Source organism: Drosophila suzukii, chromosome 2R (genome assembly GCF_043229965.1).
Source record: "Drosophila suzukii chromosome 2R, CBGP_Dsuzu_IsoJpt1.0, whole genome shotgun sequence".
NCBI lineage: Eukaryota > Metazoa > Arthropoda > Insecta > Diptera > Drosophilidae > Drosophila > Drosophila suzukii.
In genome coordinates this window covers 6,477,671-6,494,402 of record NC_092081.1, presented here as the reverse complement: position 1 = coordinate 6,494,402, position 16,732 = coordinate 6,477,671, and the positions used below count along the sequence as shown (strand labels likewise).

General features: G+C 42.8%; 1 protein-coding gene across 16 annotated transcripts in view; it reads left to right on the top strand.

Annotated features, from left to right (window-relative positions):
* The window catches only part of LOC108018040 (protein qui-1), a 43,159-nt gene extending 26,548 nt beyond the window's left edge, over window positions 1–16,611 (top strand). For 9 of the 16 annotated variants that reach the window (XM_065863852.2, XM_036813886.3, XM_065863848.2 and 6 more), the window contains 10 exons: window positions 776–1,221; window positions 3,219–3,666; window positions 3,730–3,859; window positions 4,602–4,716; window positions 7,303–7,485; window positions 10,164–10,259; window positions 10,315–11,398; window positions 11,689–11,931; window positions 12,015–12,331; window positions 12,588–13,579. In XM_065863852.2, the coding sequence (XP_065719924.2) occupies window positions 776–1,221; window positions 3,219–3,666; window positions 3,730–3,859; window positions 4,602–4,716; window positions 7,303–7,485; window positions 10,164–10,259; window positions 10,315–11,398; window positions 11,689–11,931; window positions 12,015–12,331; window positions 12,588–13,403 (3,878 nt within the window). In that variant the 3' untranslated portion in view covers window positions 13,404–13,579. Of the gene's footprint in view, window positions 1–775; window positions 1,222–3,218; window positions 3,667–3,729; window positions 3,860–4,601; window positions 4,717–7,302; window positions 7,486–10,163; window positions 10,260–10,314; window positions 11,399–11,688; window positions 11,932–12,014; window positions 12,332–12,587 lie in introns of all 16 variants that reach the window. The other 7 variants (XR_011603697.1, XM_036813889.3, XM_036813890.3 and 4 more) reach the window with 7 other exon arrangements.
* Window positions 16,612–16,732: the final 121 nt, after the last annotated feature.

The following is a 16,732-nucleotide window of genomic DNA, read 5'->3' as shown; positions in this document are numbered from 1 at the left end:
TTCTTGAATTGAGAACATTCGTTCTTAATTCATTCATTCAATGTTCTCAATAACAGAACAAAATGGTAGGGGAAAAATTAAATTGAGTTTATTTAAGAACTTTTTGATAAATTCACTCTACTAACTGGACTTAGAGTTTGGTTGTTGAGATAAGCAATGTAAATACCGCCAACTTCAAACCAATGTGCTTAAAACTTAATAAATGTTGTTCTACTTTTGAGAACAGTTTTAACTCAGATGAGAACATCCGAATTTTCTCTATGTATCGGTAATATTTACAAAATATTAGTATTACAGGAGACTCTTAGTAATTTCTTTAACATTTTCGAATAGGTAATTTAAAAAAATTTCTTTTGAAACTATTCAAAACAAAATGTTGAAGATTAGGAACAAATGGTTTGATTCCAAAGGAAATGTCTTATATAAGTTGTTTGGAAACTAGATGGTATCTTTCAAATATATGTTTAAAAATTATATAAAATATGATATTAAGGGAAGGGGAAAACAAAAGTGAAATGTTTGATTTCAAGGAACAGTTCTTATAAAAGTTCTATAAAAACTAAAATTTTTTAAAAAGTCTGGAAGATTCAGAAACTTAATGTTTCTTATACGCCAATTTATATGTAAATTAGACTTAAAGACTTACCCGTTATGGGGTAATTAAAATATTTATGACCAGTTTTCTGTCATTTGTGAGTTTAGTTTACACAAAACCTTTACTAAAAATAGTCCCCGAAACCTTCTATAACATGGATGTGTCTCCAATATCTTTCAGACCGTTTACTGCTCCTGCACGACAAGATTATGTCCGGCAAGGTACTCATCCAGTGGCGGCACAACTACTGCTCTGCGGTGGCCAAGAGGCGGTACATGGACGTCCAGAGGACGCGCAGCCTGCACTGCGAGCTCGCCAACTTGTTCTTTCCCCAGGACGAGGACGAGAGCACGCTGGAGAACGATTCCAACCGCAGCGAGACCAAGTCGGTGATCAGCATGAAGGAGAAGGACTCGCTGTCGGCGGCCTCGGCCGTTTCCGCCGGCCGGAAGTCGTCGTCCACGCACCACAACGACGACACCTCCACCTTCTACAATCCCATCGCAGCGGACGTGAGCTACAGCATGCGCCACGTGGAGGAGAGCTGGCACCACCTGATGCGATCCGATGACACCACCCGGTTCAAGCAGATCGCCGTCTGCAACTTCGACTTCCTGCTGGCGGCGGTAAGCTTTCCAATTAGCCTCGTCCTTGTCGGTTTCCCCAGCTGGAAACCCAATCAGTCAGACCCGGCACTGAGTTCCTCTTAATTGCCTGGCTAATTTGGCAATCAAACTGACAGTCTTTCGCCAACATGTCAAAATTTAGCACCAGCAAATGGGCACAAAGTTAATTTGTGCATTCAAAGGGACAGCTGTCGAGCTGAGAGCTTCAAGTGAAACTAAATTATGGGGAAAAGTGGTTTTTATTATTGCTTTCAGTCGTCCAATAAATGAAATCATTCAGTGGAAAAGGTTATTCGGTAGTTGGAATTTAGATTGGTAGTTAAAGGTGCAGAATGATTGCTTACTTTTCAAATTGCTATCTGTGAGGAGCTATAATTTTTAGTGGCACAGTAGAGTTAAAGGGACAGTCATTTCTAATTTAAGGAATGTGAAAGCTTTTTAAAGAACAAAATCAGGACATTATTGTTTGGCTCCGTGCAGAAAACAGCCAGGCTGCAGCAAATCCCCAAAGCTGCCAAAACGTTGGATAATTTTAATTGAGAAAGACAGGCAGATAGACTTCCGAAGTCTAGCTCGATAAAAGGCTTACAAAAGTATAATGTGATAATGAAATTAGAGCGGATATTCAGTGGATGCTCCTGGCTGTCCCGTTCCGAAAATGTAAAATTCAAGCAAAGCCCGTACAGCTTTTGGCTCTTTTAATTCGCTTGCCTAATTGTTTCGCTGCAGTTGGCCATTTGGTGTTATTCCCCGAGCCCCGATACCCCGGGCCATCCAGCTCATTTAATTTCTTTCCATTCCGTTTCACTCAGCCGGGAAAACTCATTATTTGACTCTGAAAAGTATGCAATTAAACTTTTGCGTCTCTCTTTAAGCGTGTGTGTGTGTTTCAGAGTTTGTGTGGGTGGATGTGAGCCAATCAAATTAACGATTTTGTTCGTTGTTTTTTTATCCTTCTGTGAACCGAACTTCCTGATGAATGTTTAACCGGCAATATTGGCATTCCCGGCGGCAAACATGAAAACCGTGCATAGAGAAACCATGAATAAAATATAAACTATTTTGCATTTAATTAACGCCCAGTCGAGTAAAGTTCAAACTGATTTCAGTCTCCATTTCCCGGTATACAAGTTTTAAACTTTAAATGTACCTTGTAAATATTAAATTAATTTGTTTGGAAAAAAAAACGATTGAAAAAAGTAACAGAAGTATTTTTTTAAGATAATTTAAGGAGTTTTCCCTTTTATTTAACAAGAAAGTGTCTTACTTGATTAACCGCTTAGATGTCATATGTAGTAAACAGTGCCTCGTTATCATTTAAATTTCTAAATTCAAATACCACTTTTAGCCAACAAAAATATTTAACTTCATTTCGGGTTTAAAGGGTAACTTGTGACATTGAGTAACAAGGGTTGGATTTCTTTGATAAGTGTTGTTCAGGCTGAAGGAATGTTGTAAATAATAAGATGAAGATATTCACAAATGGTAGAGAACATCTCTTTGATGCGAGGTACCTTCATAAATCGTGTTTGTTGTTTATGCTTGAAAGGATGTTTATAAAGTAGACTCTTACAATATTAGTCCCTCACAGACTTCGGGACACAAAAACAAGCTTAATATGATTAATGAAAGTACATCAAATATTTCTATAAGACTGTAAACTTATCCAGCATCCAAAAGCTTCCCTTGTTTGTTTGTTTAATGTTTGTTATTTTGGAGTGGCTATAAAATAGCGATAAAGAAACGAACTTATTCGAGGAAAGAACATACTATTTTCTAAAGTTTAATTATGGGGAAGAATGGGTTTTTTTACTGGCTGTGCTTTTAGTTACCCGATAAATAACATTTTTAAGTGAAACCGCGATTTGAAAGTTGGAACCTAGATTGGTAGTTAAAATTTATATCAATGAGGAGCTATTTTAAAGAACAAGTATTTTACAAGCGAAGTTAAGTTTGCGTTCCTATTTAATAAAATGAAATATTAAATAAAATTCCAGGTGCAAACCGTGTCCATCAGCTACCTGCGCTGTCTGATCGAGCACGTGCGCTGCTACATCCTGGACAGGGACATCGAGCTGATCTACTACACGATCCGGAAGTCCAGTGATGTCCTGACCCGCGACCCCATGCAGCTGGGCTCCCAGCTGATATCCTGGCTGCGGCCGATCAGCGAGCACGACGACGACGACAACTCGCTGCTGAGCATGACGGTCCGCTCGGCGACCGCCTGGTGCGACGGCTATGCCGTACCGCTCCTCGTGCCGCTCACCGGCTGGCTGCCCGCCCCGCTCCCCTCGCAGATCCGAACGATGACGGTGTCCGGAACGGGATGCATCCGTTCCGTGTGGCTGGCTCCATCCAAGCAGCACCTCATCCTGGCCACCAATTCCGGCGACGTTCAGCAGTGGCACATAATGAGCAACTCGCTGGAGCACATCTTCAAGGGTGAGTGGGGTTGGGGGTTATGAAATGTCCCGCCATTAGACGAGCTAATCTCCTACCCCGCAGGTCACACTGCGGCAGTCACGTGCCTCCTGGTGGCCCCCCAGACCGAGTCGGAGTTACTGCTGACCGGCTCCGAGGACGCCACTGTGTTTGTGTGGCACGTAGGTCTTCGCGAGCGGCGGGCGCACATTACGTGAGTACACAGGGGGAAAAAGGATGGAAAAATAATTATTAATTGTTGTCCTCAACCTTAAAGGAAATATTTCACCGAATATTTATCGAAAAAATTTAAGAGCATTTGAGAACTTGTCTTCTTATTTATTCAAGAGTAAACGATCTGGATATCAAGAAACAAAAGTCGTCTTGAGTTTGATTTTCAAGATGAAGCAATCTTGAAAATGTTTTGTTTTGTCTTGATCTATTTTTTAGAGACAAAAGTAGTCTCACAAAACGAAGAAACTTCATGATGATTTTAGGAATTTGAGAATTAATTCACCTTAAATCACTTTTGAGATCGAGAGAACGGTTTTTTTCGGTGTAGAAAAAATTTGTTTTCAAATTGATTTCCTAAGCAGAGGAAAAAATATTATTTAAATGCTGCTATGTAGTTATACAAATTAAATATCTTTAAATAAAAAGTGGTATATCTTAAATTGAATCATAAAGTTCTTAAAATGATATTAAACCATTTTTCAACAGAAAACTAAATAAAAACAATAAGTAATGTTATTAAACTACAAGACTAGCTATAATAGTTTTACTTGAAATTCTCCGATTAATTGCTTAATTTATGAATAAATCTTTATAAGTCTCTGTGTACTCCTCCGTCTCCTTATCGTTGTCATTATTCCATTCGCCATCCGCCTCGAGCGTAATTTGTAAATCTCTGCAGGCGCAATTTATCTAAACATCCTCCGCTTCTCCGTTTATCCTAGCAACGCCCACTCGGCTCCCATAACGGGCGTGGCAGCTGGCGCCAATAACACGCTCATCATAAGCAGCAGCGAGGATGCAACCATCGCCATCACGGACCTGGCCAGCGGCAAACTGGTGAGCAAACACAGACACAATGGCCCAGTCACATGGGGGGATTCATTCGGGACTTAATGGGTGTCGTAATGGTCATTTTCGGCGAATTAAAATGGGGACAATAAAGACTATATAACTTTTAAGGGACTTTTATGCATGGAAACTGGATAATTCATAAACGTACTTTGGGAAACCAATCTCTTGTAAAACCAAAAGCGGGGTTATTATGGAATTAGTACTCATTTTAGAACTGCCGGAAGTCCTATAGTTGTTAAATCCCATATTTAAATGTATGTCTTTTCCTCAAATGTTAAAGTGCTGTTTCTTTGACAGGTTCTCACCGAGCAAAACATACATAAATGGCAGACCCAAATTACTTGTCAGAGCTCACACAGGCAAAACAAAGATAAAAGTCTTGTATAAATGTCCGAATTCAGACAATCAAAAAGACAGCCCTATTGTCTTGACCGAAATGTTTTTGCCTCTTTTGTTTGTCCTAGGCAATTTGAGCAATTTGTTTGATAACTTTAGTATACTCGTACTCCATGACATAGCAATTTACCGACAAACGCTGGTGAAGAACTTTAATTAACATCTTTCAATTTTACACATTTATTTCAATTTCCAGTAATTGGAATCGATTAGTTGGTGCCTTGTAAATGAAAATCAAACAACTCTTTGTTTGGTTTAATAAATTATTTTTGAATTCCCATTGGAAGTGCATCGAATGCTCTTCATTTCGGGGGCAGAGAAAAATGCATTTACCGAAGCTAATTGCAAAACCTTGCCGCAAACCAGATCAAACAGTCCGAATGCATTTGCATAATTTTCAGCGGTCCAAATAAATTCCGCGAAACTGTGCCACCGCCTTTCATCAAACAGAAGGCAAGGTCATTGGGGGAGTGGGTTGGTTTAAGTGGGTTTGGGGGAGGCTCTTTCAAGGGGAAGGATTGTTGCCAGCTGGCTGACATGTGTGTGCTGCTCGTTGAACATGGGTTTACATATTCCGCGGGCCTGGCAAATGAACCGTGGCAGGAGCTTGCCGGTGGTGTCCTTTCCCTCGTGCCTGCCCCACTTTCTCCACTTTCCATTCAGCATTCACCATATCCACCCCGCCATAAGTCATACTAAGTTGATATTTCAGAGACGCACACATTAAACTGTGATTACCCACAATGCGCCTTGTTTGCATATCAGCCGAGTGTGTGTGTGTGTGCGTTGGTCTGGGGGGGGGAAACACCGTGTCCTTGTTCTCGTCCTTGGCGTCCTCCTGTTGACACACATATAGAAATTAGATTTATTGCCACTCGGTTGGCCCCGAGCATATTTTAAAGTCAATTCCGCTGACTCGGCTGCTGCAAGCCCTTGGCAATTTTTGCTCTGCCCTAGAAAAATGCAATCCCCTTCTTTAACAACCGGAAGTGGCCCACATACTCTCGCACACACACACCTGTAATTACGCGCACTTATTGAATTAATTATAATATTACGTATACGCCGTGTCATGCCGGCAATTTCATTCACGTCGCCACCGACTCCTGGTGTTCTTTTTTCTTCGAGTCCGTGTAATTTATCAAACTTTTGGCATTTTCCATCGCCGCTTCCTGGGAAGGAAAACTCGCATGCTAGGTGGTAATTAACTTAATGCATACGAAATGTGACAAACAAAGGGCAGGACGAGGGACCGGAGGTTACGGCGGAACTGCGGGTGGCACTTGGGACACGCAAGCCAAGTCAAAGTCGGTTGGCAACAGGGCTGCCCCTTCACTAGCAGTGATTAATATTTAAAATCCCTTCGTTTAGTTGGCATTAGGACTGAAAGGCGTTCGATGAGCATGGATGATAAAACGGCTGTCCTTTTCGGAATCAAATGGTTTACGTGGAGGGAGGAAAAAGGTCCCTCGGAAGTCCCTGGGACTGTTAAGCATTTGGTTTCAGTTTTGTGACATATATGATATTCCCTTTTGTTTATCAAACTTTAACCCATTTATTTATGTTAGATTCCATTTTATTTATCAAACTTAATTCATTTATTTATTAGATCAAATATCTCTCTGTTAATGCCGATAAAAACTCCAATTAAATGACAAATGACTGTTCATATTTATTTATCCTACACTGTTTTAAGGGGAAAATACAAATTACACAAAACACGAGCAGGAACATGTATGTTTCTAAACAATAATTCGGGTATTTATACAACATCTGTTAATGGCGATACAAGTTGCAATTAAATGGGCTTTTGAAATGCTGATTCATATTTTTTAGTACACACATTGTTTTATATGGAAAATTAATATCATGCAAAATATAGTTATGTGCTTCCAGTGGCGGATCCACAATTTGTGGTTTGTGGTGGATATACAAACAACTTGTTTAGTAGAAATAAAACATTTTGAAATAAAATAAATATTACATATACTTTTTAAATCAAGTCTATCCCCCATATCCCCCGTGATCCTATGTTTGTGGGTTTTTGCGATTAGCCTAAGGTTAAATAATGCGGGTGTGGTTAGAACCTCTGATAATGCCAATTAAAATTCCAATTAAATTATCTCTTGAAATGCCAATCCATTCATAAGCCTAATGCGTATCTTTCCCTTTCAGCGACATCGCATCACCCATCACCGCGGGCCGGTGACTGGGATCCTGGTGGCCGGAGCTTGCGATGTCCTGATCTCGGGCAGCCACGACAAGACCATCTGCGTTTGGGACCTGGATAACTTCGCCCTGCTGAACACCATGCACATGACGAGTCCCGTGCTCCGCATCGATATCTCCTGGAACTCGGTGAGTTTAACCACAGTAAATGGGCAAAGAAGAATTCTTCTGAGCTTAAACTCGACCAGTGCCGCCTTAGCGAATTCTCCACACAAACTCACGCCTCAAACTTTATGTGGCTTTTTCAAATTTAACGAAACAAACTTCTGGCAAAGACAAAAGTTGAGTCCTTAAGGGGATTTCCCTGCTCATCATGCTCAGCTGCAAAGCTTTAAAAGAAATTCCTGCGTTCGAGACGGAAAGAATATAATAAAAAACGAAAAGAAAAAGAGAATGCCAAGCTTTAAGCCATATTCCACTTGAGTGAAGCGTCCCAAGTAACCCAATAACGAAAAGCGCAATTTAAGAAACATAAACGCCAGAGACGACATGGGAAAAAAAGAAAAAAGTAACAGAAATCCTGGAAGTTTAAAGCGAAACACAATAGATGGACGAGCGAATAGATTCGCCGAGATATGACAGATAAAGCTGGGTGACTTGGCAACTTCGGGGGGCTCACTTCTGGGGAAATTCTAATAAGTGATTTCGGCTCGGGGACGTAATACGCTCCAAATCCTTTGTTGTCAATCAGCTTGACAAAAAACCAGATGTGTGTATGTGTGGGTTCGTGCCTGCCTCTATCAATAAGTATTGCATACTTAGCAGCAATTTGGCAAGCAAAATAATATCAAGATACCGGCGGGGAACTCCTGCACCTCTCCTCCCGACTCCCCGACTTTGACGTCCTTTGTCAATGGCAACTGTGCTCTGGGTCCCCATCTCATCTTGTCCCCATCCCCATCCCCGTCCTCAATCCCATTCCCATCTGATCCCAACGGCTGGCAATTGATGCGTGCTTCCACTTGCTTCTCGCTCCTTAAGCGCTCCTCATCTATCTGGTTCGCTCCAGCAAATCCACAATAGACAGACAACAGGAAAAAGCCACTGTAATTCAAGGTGCGTCGGGCCTGCAGCCCCGGGATCCAGGGAATCTCCTCGGATAACACAAACAAGTCAGCAGTTTGTGCACTTAAAAGCACTACGTGTAGAACTAGGAATTTACCCTAGGTTTTGATTTCATTCTTATCACCTTCTTGAGTTTTTTAACATAATTTGTATTAGTTGCTGTTTCCTTGAGGCATTTTTAGTTAGCTGCCAAAATACTATCATCATTAATCATCTTTAAGGATTGTTCTATTTTATACTCACCTTACTATTTTATTTTCTTGAACATTTATCATCCATCTGGAACTTTGTATCTTAACTTGATATACTATGTAATTTTCTGAAAGCATACTTATAAAGCTGACAACAATAACTTCCTTATAACGCAATCGTTCTAAAAATTACTCATCTAACTATTTTATTTTTTTAAACAAATTCTTCTTCCAAATAATAACTATATAATCTATCTAGAACTTTGTATCTTAACTTGTTATATTATGTAATTTTCTGATAGAATACTTATAAAGTTGACAAAAATAACTTCCTTAGAACGCAATCGTTATAAATTAAAGTTACCTACAAGTAAAGTTGACATTGTGTAAATAAGTTTAGAATTAATATAATTTTTATCATTTAATATAGCCAAAACATAATAGTTCAAAATTCAGGTAAACATTTTTCCAAGTGCCTCTCCAAATCACATTTCAGACAACTGAAGAAAACTGAAAAGCCAGAGACAAAGTAGAAAGAAAATATAACAGGAGAGCTATTCAATTACCATTGGCCGTTGGTGGGCTCCTTCAGAACCAAAACTCGTGATGTCCTTTGCCGCCACCGAAAATACAATTTCACACATTAAACAAAAGTGCTGGCGAAAATTGAGGGAAAATTGCCTATAAGCAGGCGGAAAAATTGTTTCGCGATAACAAGGACATATCCGGCTGGGTGGGACTCTTTCCTCTTTCCAAAATTGAAATGTAATTTCACACAGCCATGAATACATGCATACATATTCCGTACATATAGACGAACACTCAGGTTTGTGGGAAGCAGCCCCTTGGGCCGGATTCTTGGCCAAGGAAAATGGCAAAGGCAATCCACTTTCTTGCTCTTTGGCCTGCATCCTGATGGCTTCGTGGCACGGCAGTGACCTGCCACGCCCCCCTCCCCCGGGGAAAGGCTTCCTGTGAGCTGTCCTCAAATTGAAATGTTTCAGCCTCTGCCTCCTTGGTGGCAAAATGCAATTTATTAATTTTCGATTACCTCGCCAACGGCCCTCAATGTCAGCGAATTCGACCCACAATTATGAGGAAAATTAATAATTAATCGGTCTGAATGGCGGAAAATATATTAATCATCATTCCATTCCCAGCAGGAATTTTTCATTCATAAATGTAAAGTTCCAAGGAAAAGCAATGTGTGTGAACTTTGTTTTTAAATTACCAATATTATTTATTTGTTCGGTTTGATTCGTTAAACTGAAATATTTGCATTGCCAAATTAATAAGCCAAATAATTGAATAATAGTTTTGTTCAATTTTATTGCTTAAATAATTTAATTACTATTTTGTAAGCCTCTTAGTTCCCATATTTGCAATGTCAAGTAAGTAAAATAAATATCCAAAAACGAAATACATTAAAATGAAAAAGGGTCAACTGCTATGTATTTTACTGAGTTAAGGATTTTTTTGTATACTTCCACTTTTAAATATAGCTTGATCCTAACTAAAAATCATAAAAAATACTATTTGGTTTGTTTCCAGGTGTTTTTGTTGGCTTTGTGTGAGGACAATGCGCTCTACGTTCGCACTATGGCCACTGGCAAGGAGCTGCACACTCTCAAAGGACACAAGTCGAAGGTGAGTTAGGTCACACCCCCTTTCTGGATACTAATCCCTGGCTTGGAACCCCCAGATCCGTACAATCTGCATCGGCAAGGACAGCCAGCGATGTGTGGTTGGCTGCGATGATACGCGGGCCCTGATCTACGACATGCACGCCGGGAAACTGGTCAGATCCCTGCCTCCGAATCCCGGGCCAGTAACCGCCGTGCATGCAATGGACAATGACGACTTCCTGGTCACTGTGGGCGGCAACAAGATCACCTTCTACTCGTTCCGCAACGAGGAGCTCTACGTGAATCCCTACTCGCGACATCCGCGCCGCAAGCGCAGCCTGAAGCGCCATGCGCAGGCGCAGCGATCGCCGTCGACCACATTGCCCCCGATCACCTGCTTCGACCTGTCCCGCGACTCCCAGCAAATGGCCATCGCCTCCGGCCGGAATGTCCACCTCATGCGGATCAATACGCCCGAGTTTCAGTGCACCCTGGAGGGGCATTCCGCCGGGGTCTCTTGCCTGAAGTTCGCCCCGAATGGTGAGTTCCTGGCCACCGGCTCCGAGGATCGATTGGTGCTCATTTGGAATCTGTCTCTGGGCGAGATAAGTCATACCTTCAAGGGCCACGCTGCACCGGTGGTCAAGGTGGTGGTCCTGATGGACTCTCTACGGGTAATCTCCACGGATCGGGATTCTCTGCTCCTCGTCTGGATGGCCCACTCGGGCAATCTGCTGCAGACCATCCAGGGTCCCTACAAGAGTCTGGCCGTAACCAACAACATGCGCTTCGCCGCCTCCACCAACGGGGACAACACCCTCAAGATCTGGTCACTGACGCAGGAGGACGAGAAGTACTCCGTTTCGCACTCGGACGAGATCACCTGCTTCGAGATCACTGCGGATAGTGCTCACATCATCAGCGGATCACGGGACATGTCCCTGAAGGTGTGGCAGGCGACGGGCGGCAAGCTCAGCCAGGTGCTGGTGGGGCACAGCGATGCGGTCACCTGCGTGGCCGTTTCGGTGAGCAACAAGACCCAGGTCCTGTCCGGCTCCAAGGACATGAATCTCATCCTCTGGGACCTGCTCACCGGCGAGGAGGTTCACACGCTGGCAGGGCATTTGGGCCCAGTGATTGGAGTTAAAGTCTCGGCAGATGGTGAGTTGAGCTCATTAAAAAAAAAATCCTACAAAAATCCTACAAATGCAGATTATTTTGTTACTATTTAAAATAAAACTTTATTTATTTGTTTTTGCTTGATTAGTATTAAATAGTTTAATAGTTACGTTTACGTGTTATAAAAATTGGGCTTATGTGTATTATGACAATTAAAATAGGTATTTAATTACGGTGAGGTATTTTATTGCTCTAATTATCCTTACTATGGGTTAGCCCCTTACGCTCTGTAAATATTTTTAAGCTAATCTAAGGCTTTTATTTTTAAATAGGATCCACGGCAGTTTCTGGAAGCGATGACAAGACCCTGATCGTGTGGGAGACCAAGCGCGGATTGGCTCTTACCTCGCTTCAAATGCACGTGCCATTCACCCACTTTGACATCAGTCTGGAGGTTTCCCGAGTCCTGGTGCAGCTGGTGGACAGCTACAATCTGCCCGTGATCTGTTTGCACAACACTCCGGCGCAGTATGTCAAACTGCCCACGTATTCCGGTCCCAGCAAGGATGTAGAGGGTATATCATATCATAGCTACCAGAGAAATCTTTAAGCTTTAACCTTAAACCTCAATCCGGTTATATCCCGATTATCCTTGCAGACCTGCGACCCCAGGGCCCCAAGCGCCAGATGAAGCGGCTGCTGAAGAAGGAGGTCTCCCTGGACACGTACACCTGGCAGAAGAAGTACGGCCACCTGACCTCCTCCGTGATGATGGCCCAGGTGGATGAACGTCTCAAGCGACGCTTCAGCGTTTCGGCCAGCATGGAGGAGATCTCGAAGATCGCAGAGACGAAGACCGGAGCGTCCCAGGCAAATCTGGGCCCGGAGCAGGCGGCTCTGGCCCAATCGCAGCACTTTGACCAGCTGGAGGCGCTGTGGAACAAGCGATCGCCGCCCAGAAGGCGTCACAATGCGGTAAGTCCAAGGCCTCCATGATAGCCTCACGATCTCTCTATCGGATGGAGGACATGGAAGGACCCTAGCTGCAGTTGGCTTTAGTGTGTGTAATCCTTTGGTACTCGTAGTAGATGCGCTCACAATTATGGTTTTCGTTTCGTCTTCTTTTCGTTTCATTTCGCTTCATCTCTGTTTGCTTAAACACTATGTGATATGTGCAACATGCAACCTGCAACATGCAATGTGCAACCTGCAATCTGTGCCCGTTTAACAGGGTCTCTCGAGGCAAACCTCGCTGGTGGAGGACCGTCTGGAGTCGTCGGACGACGACGAGTACCAGGACGAGCGAGCAGGTATGTTGTCCGCCTCCTACGATAACATCCACCACCTTGCACGTTTGCCCGGCCTCCGATCCCTGCACGATGCATGGAAGACCAACAGTCTGCGGGTCCGAACACCCCGCCGATCCAAGTTCTATGTGAGCACACCACCGCCACAGAACTCGCAGGACAGCAGCAGGCTGCGGCTGGACACCCACACCCACACCCACATCCACACCCACTCCCACGACCGGACAGCCGGACAGTGTACGGCTGATGGGGCGGTGGCTCCTGACCTGGTCAGGGATCTCCTGGTGGCGCCACCCCCCGCCCCAGAGTCACCTCAGAGGATCTCCCTGAGGCAGTTGCTCCACTGGCCCAGCCTAAAGTCTCGAATTTGGCGTCGCAGCCAGCGGAACTGCCATTCCCTGCAGCCGAACACCCGGCTCAATCCGCCCGAGCGACTCCGGCCCACGCCCATCATTGTGGTGGAGAACTACGATGTCCGCCGTGTGCAGCAGCTGCGCACGGATCTCATCCTGCATCCGCAGACGAGCAGGGCCTCCGTGGGCCACATCGAGGTGGCTGGCAGCGAACAGCTGCTGGCCAAGAAGGCCAACTACTGGCAGCGCCACTGGCACCTTCTGCGCCACAAGGCCAGCCGATCCGAGTCCACTCACCCACACCCACTTCGGGAAACCGGCAATTCCCATTCGAATAACAGCACCCCCGATCACACGGCCAACTGCAATGACTGCGTGGCTCAATGACACCCAACCACCGACCGAATCGAACCGCCACACCACCAATCTGCACCACTTCCGTTCTCCAGCACCCTTTTTGCCACTCTCTTTACGTAGTTCTGGCCATCCGTAGTAGTTGTTCGCCATTAGTCAACTTTAACGTATTTATTTTAATAAATTTCCACAAGGTTTATTTCGTTTTATTTTGATTGCCTGTTCAATTACACCCAATTATCAATGGTCAAATAATCCGGAAACTGCGACCAGGTGAGTACAGTCCAAAAAACAAAGACCGAAAAAAGTGGTTTACAAATTCAGAAAACCAATTAAGGTTCTATTGAAATGATTTTTATAAAATCTAGGCCACTAGGATTTTCCATTAAATGCATTAATGAATTTTATAGCAGGTTTTCAAAACCAAAGTTCAAGAAATTAATACTTTTAATCATTCACTCGGAGCTCATTTAAAAGATTAGATAAAATCCTCAACCAAAAAACTTTTTTTCTTAATACCAACCATAAAAAAATGGAAAAACAAAGCAAACAATTTTTTTAACTGTCTGACCATTAAGTTTAATTTGCAATCCCTCTACCAAACTTGTAAAGAAGCCCGTAGATTTAAAGTTTAATGGCCACCGGGATATATGTGAAACCGCTGTAATGAGAGTGTGGATGCCATTTTCCATTGTTAATTATAATTAGTTCTACCCCAGGTAATGACAAGCCAACTCCGCGCGTTTTCGACTGTAATGGCTTTCGAGTCATGAATATTAAGTGCCCATCCGACCGGTGGTCGTGCTCATTTCGCACCGGCCAATGCATAAAATTGCAATCAATAAATTCGCAACGCGATTAACTCGATAAGCAAACAAGAGACCAGCGCATCGCTGGCTGGGTAATGAATTGAGCGAATTAAAAGCAATCAATTTCGGACGAGCGGAATCGAATGGCACCGAATGGGGTCGGGGACTTGTGGGTGGTACACCCCATTCCCATTTTTTTTACCATGTCAACTGAGGTAAGCAGCTCGTTCTCCAAGCTCTTCGTTATGTTCATCCATCCCTTTCGGCATGTTTTGCTATCAGTCAAGAAAACCAAATATGGAAGACCCGGAAACCAAGACGGAACTTGAGCCCATGTACCATATCCATAAGTGTACTATAAGAGTGTTATATCCGCTTTCGTTCTCTAAGTATATGTGTTTCAACTTTCGACTCCTCTCGATTTTATACCGTTTTACGCTCTCTCGATGTGTATATACTATATACTTATATCTTCCTGCATATTTAAGTACTCGTTCCGTTTTAAAGTTGTTGTCCAGTTTGGTCACAGTTCTGCCGCTAACCCAAAACTGAAAAATGCAATATGAAAATGAAGTTCCCATCTTCCATTCCAATTATCCGAACCACTCCGAACCACTCCGAATGAACCACCACCACCACCACCACAACCAACAGCCACCGCCCACAGTTCGAAAACCAGTTCCCGCAGCTCACTGCTCCCATAAACAACTGCAACCGGAACAGTAGCAACGGCGGCGTGAAAACTAAATACTAAATACAAAATAAATATAATAACCAACCCAGAAAAAATCAAAGAAGTATAAGAACCATTAGCTAAGTTTCCCCCACTCGATTGGCATGTTATCTCCAGTGTTTCCAAATCAAAATCGCAGCTAGTTCACCGTAATGAGCACTTGCAAGAACCCACCACAGAACGGCACCCCAAAATTGACTAACCCAATCTGGCTAATTTCGGTAAAACTTTATTTTTTAGATGACTTCGACGATTTCTTTCAGTGGGGCTAGGCAATTAGGATAAAATATCACAGTGTTATTACTAGGGAATAGAGACACACTTACCTTTCGAATAATACGGGCATACCTCAAATGCAAATGCTGAAAATAGGAAAACTTTTGAGAATTCTACACAGTTTATATAGAGTACTCGTAAAATAGCATAAAATATAACCGAAAAGCAACCACTGCACAGCTGGCCAGCTGGATGAGATCAAGTAAGTATGCTAGCAGGTATCAAAATAGATACACATATCCCTTAGCCGAACCACTAGAGCCAGTTCATAGAGCTTAACCATCTTATTTTGGCCAATTTGGCCGCAGCGAAAGCCCTTTGCTTTGATGTCTCGTGCAAGTAACGTTTATTTGGCAAGATGCGTAGATGCCAGCAAGTAATTCGGTGTTGGGCATGTCACTCTAGACACAATGCCAGTAATCCAAGACATTCTAAAGAACATTCCGAATTTGTTGTCGATTTACGCAGATCATTTCGCTTCAGGAGGAGGAGGATACCACAAGGGATAAGTCCTGAGGCGGCAATTGAATGGAGTACTTATCCAAAATGGCAAGCAATAAGTGGGCAGACGAGCGTAACACATAACCCATCTCCCATTTCTCTACTATATCTATTACGTAGATGTAAAACCAAAACAAAAACAAAATGAAAATAACATAGTTAAATCTGATAAACCACCGTCTCAGACTTTGTAGGAATTATAGCGTTAAGTGAGCCAATTTAGACATTTTATTGTTGTAGAGTGTTTTATGTACCTACCAAACCCGAGCTAAATGTTGATTGTATTGACGCAATAACGCAATAACTTAGAATCTGTTCAAACGAGAAATGCAAAAAGATCTCTCTGAAGGGGTAAAAAGCGTAACTATGCTTAAAAACACAAGTGAAACACAAGAAAGAAACTAAGCCACACTCAAACAAGCACAAAGACACACTAAAAACATTGATGATTATAGAGCTAAGCAAATGTATATATTAAGCTCCCATGTTCGCTGTAGAATTAGTATTACCTCGACCTCAGTTCGAATCGCACTTTTTCGAGTCCTGGGCTTGCACTTCCCTCGGATATAACTTCAATAACTTTCTGACAATCAGAGGTTCTAGCCTGGAACGAAAAACCACACAGAAGAAACATAGAAAGCAACTCTACACTGAGACCGACAAACGGATATTTCTACACTGGATATTTCTATGCATGCCACAAGTGAAACTTTGTTAAACTAAGCAATTAACGTCTATGTAGCGTAGTGTAGTGTCCACCACTCTGTAGCTGAGCCACCAAGAGCATCTCCCGAGGAACTATGCATCTGGAAGCGGGGACGGCAACCGAATCGGATAGCGATGCCTAATAAATACTGATAAATGTACACCTTGTCTATGTCTATTAAATCGAAATTAAACTCAACTTTACTGGAGAACAGCAGGAGCCGTATTTTTAATGACCTTCACTTTTTTCCAGCACTTCAAGAAGTTTTTAAAACTTATCCTAACAACTAAAGTACTTATTAAATAAAGGCCACAAGGACCTCAAATTCTTGTAGTAA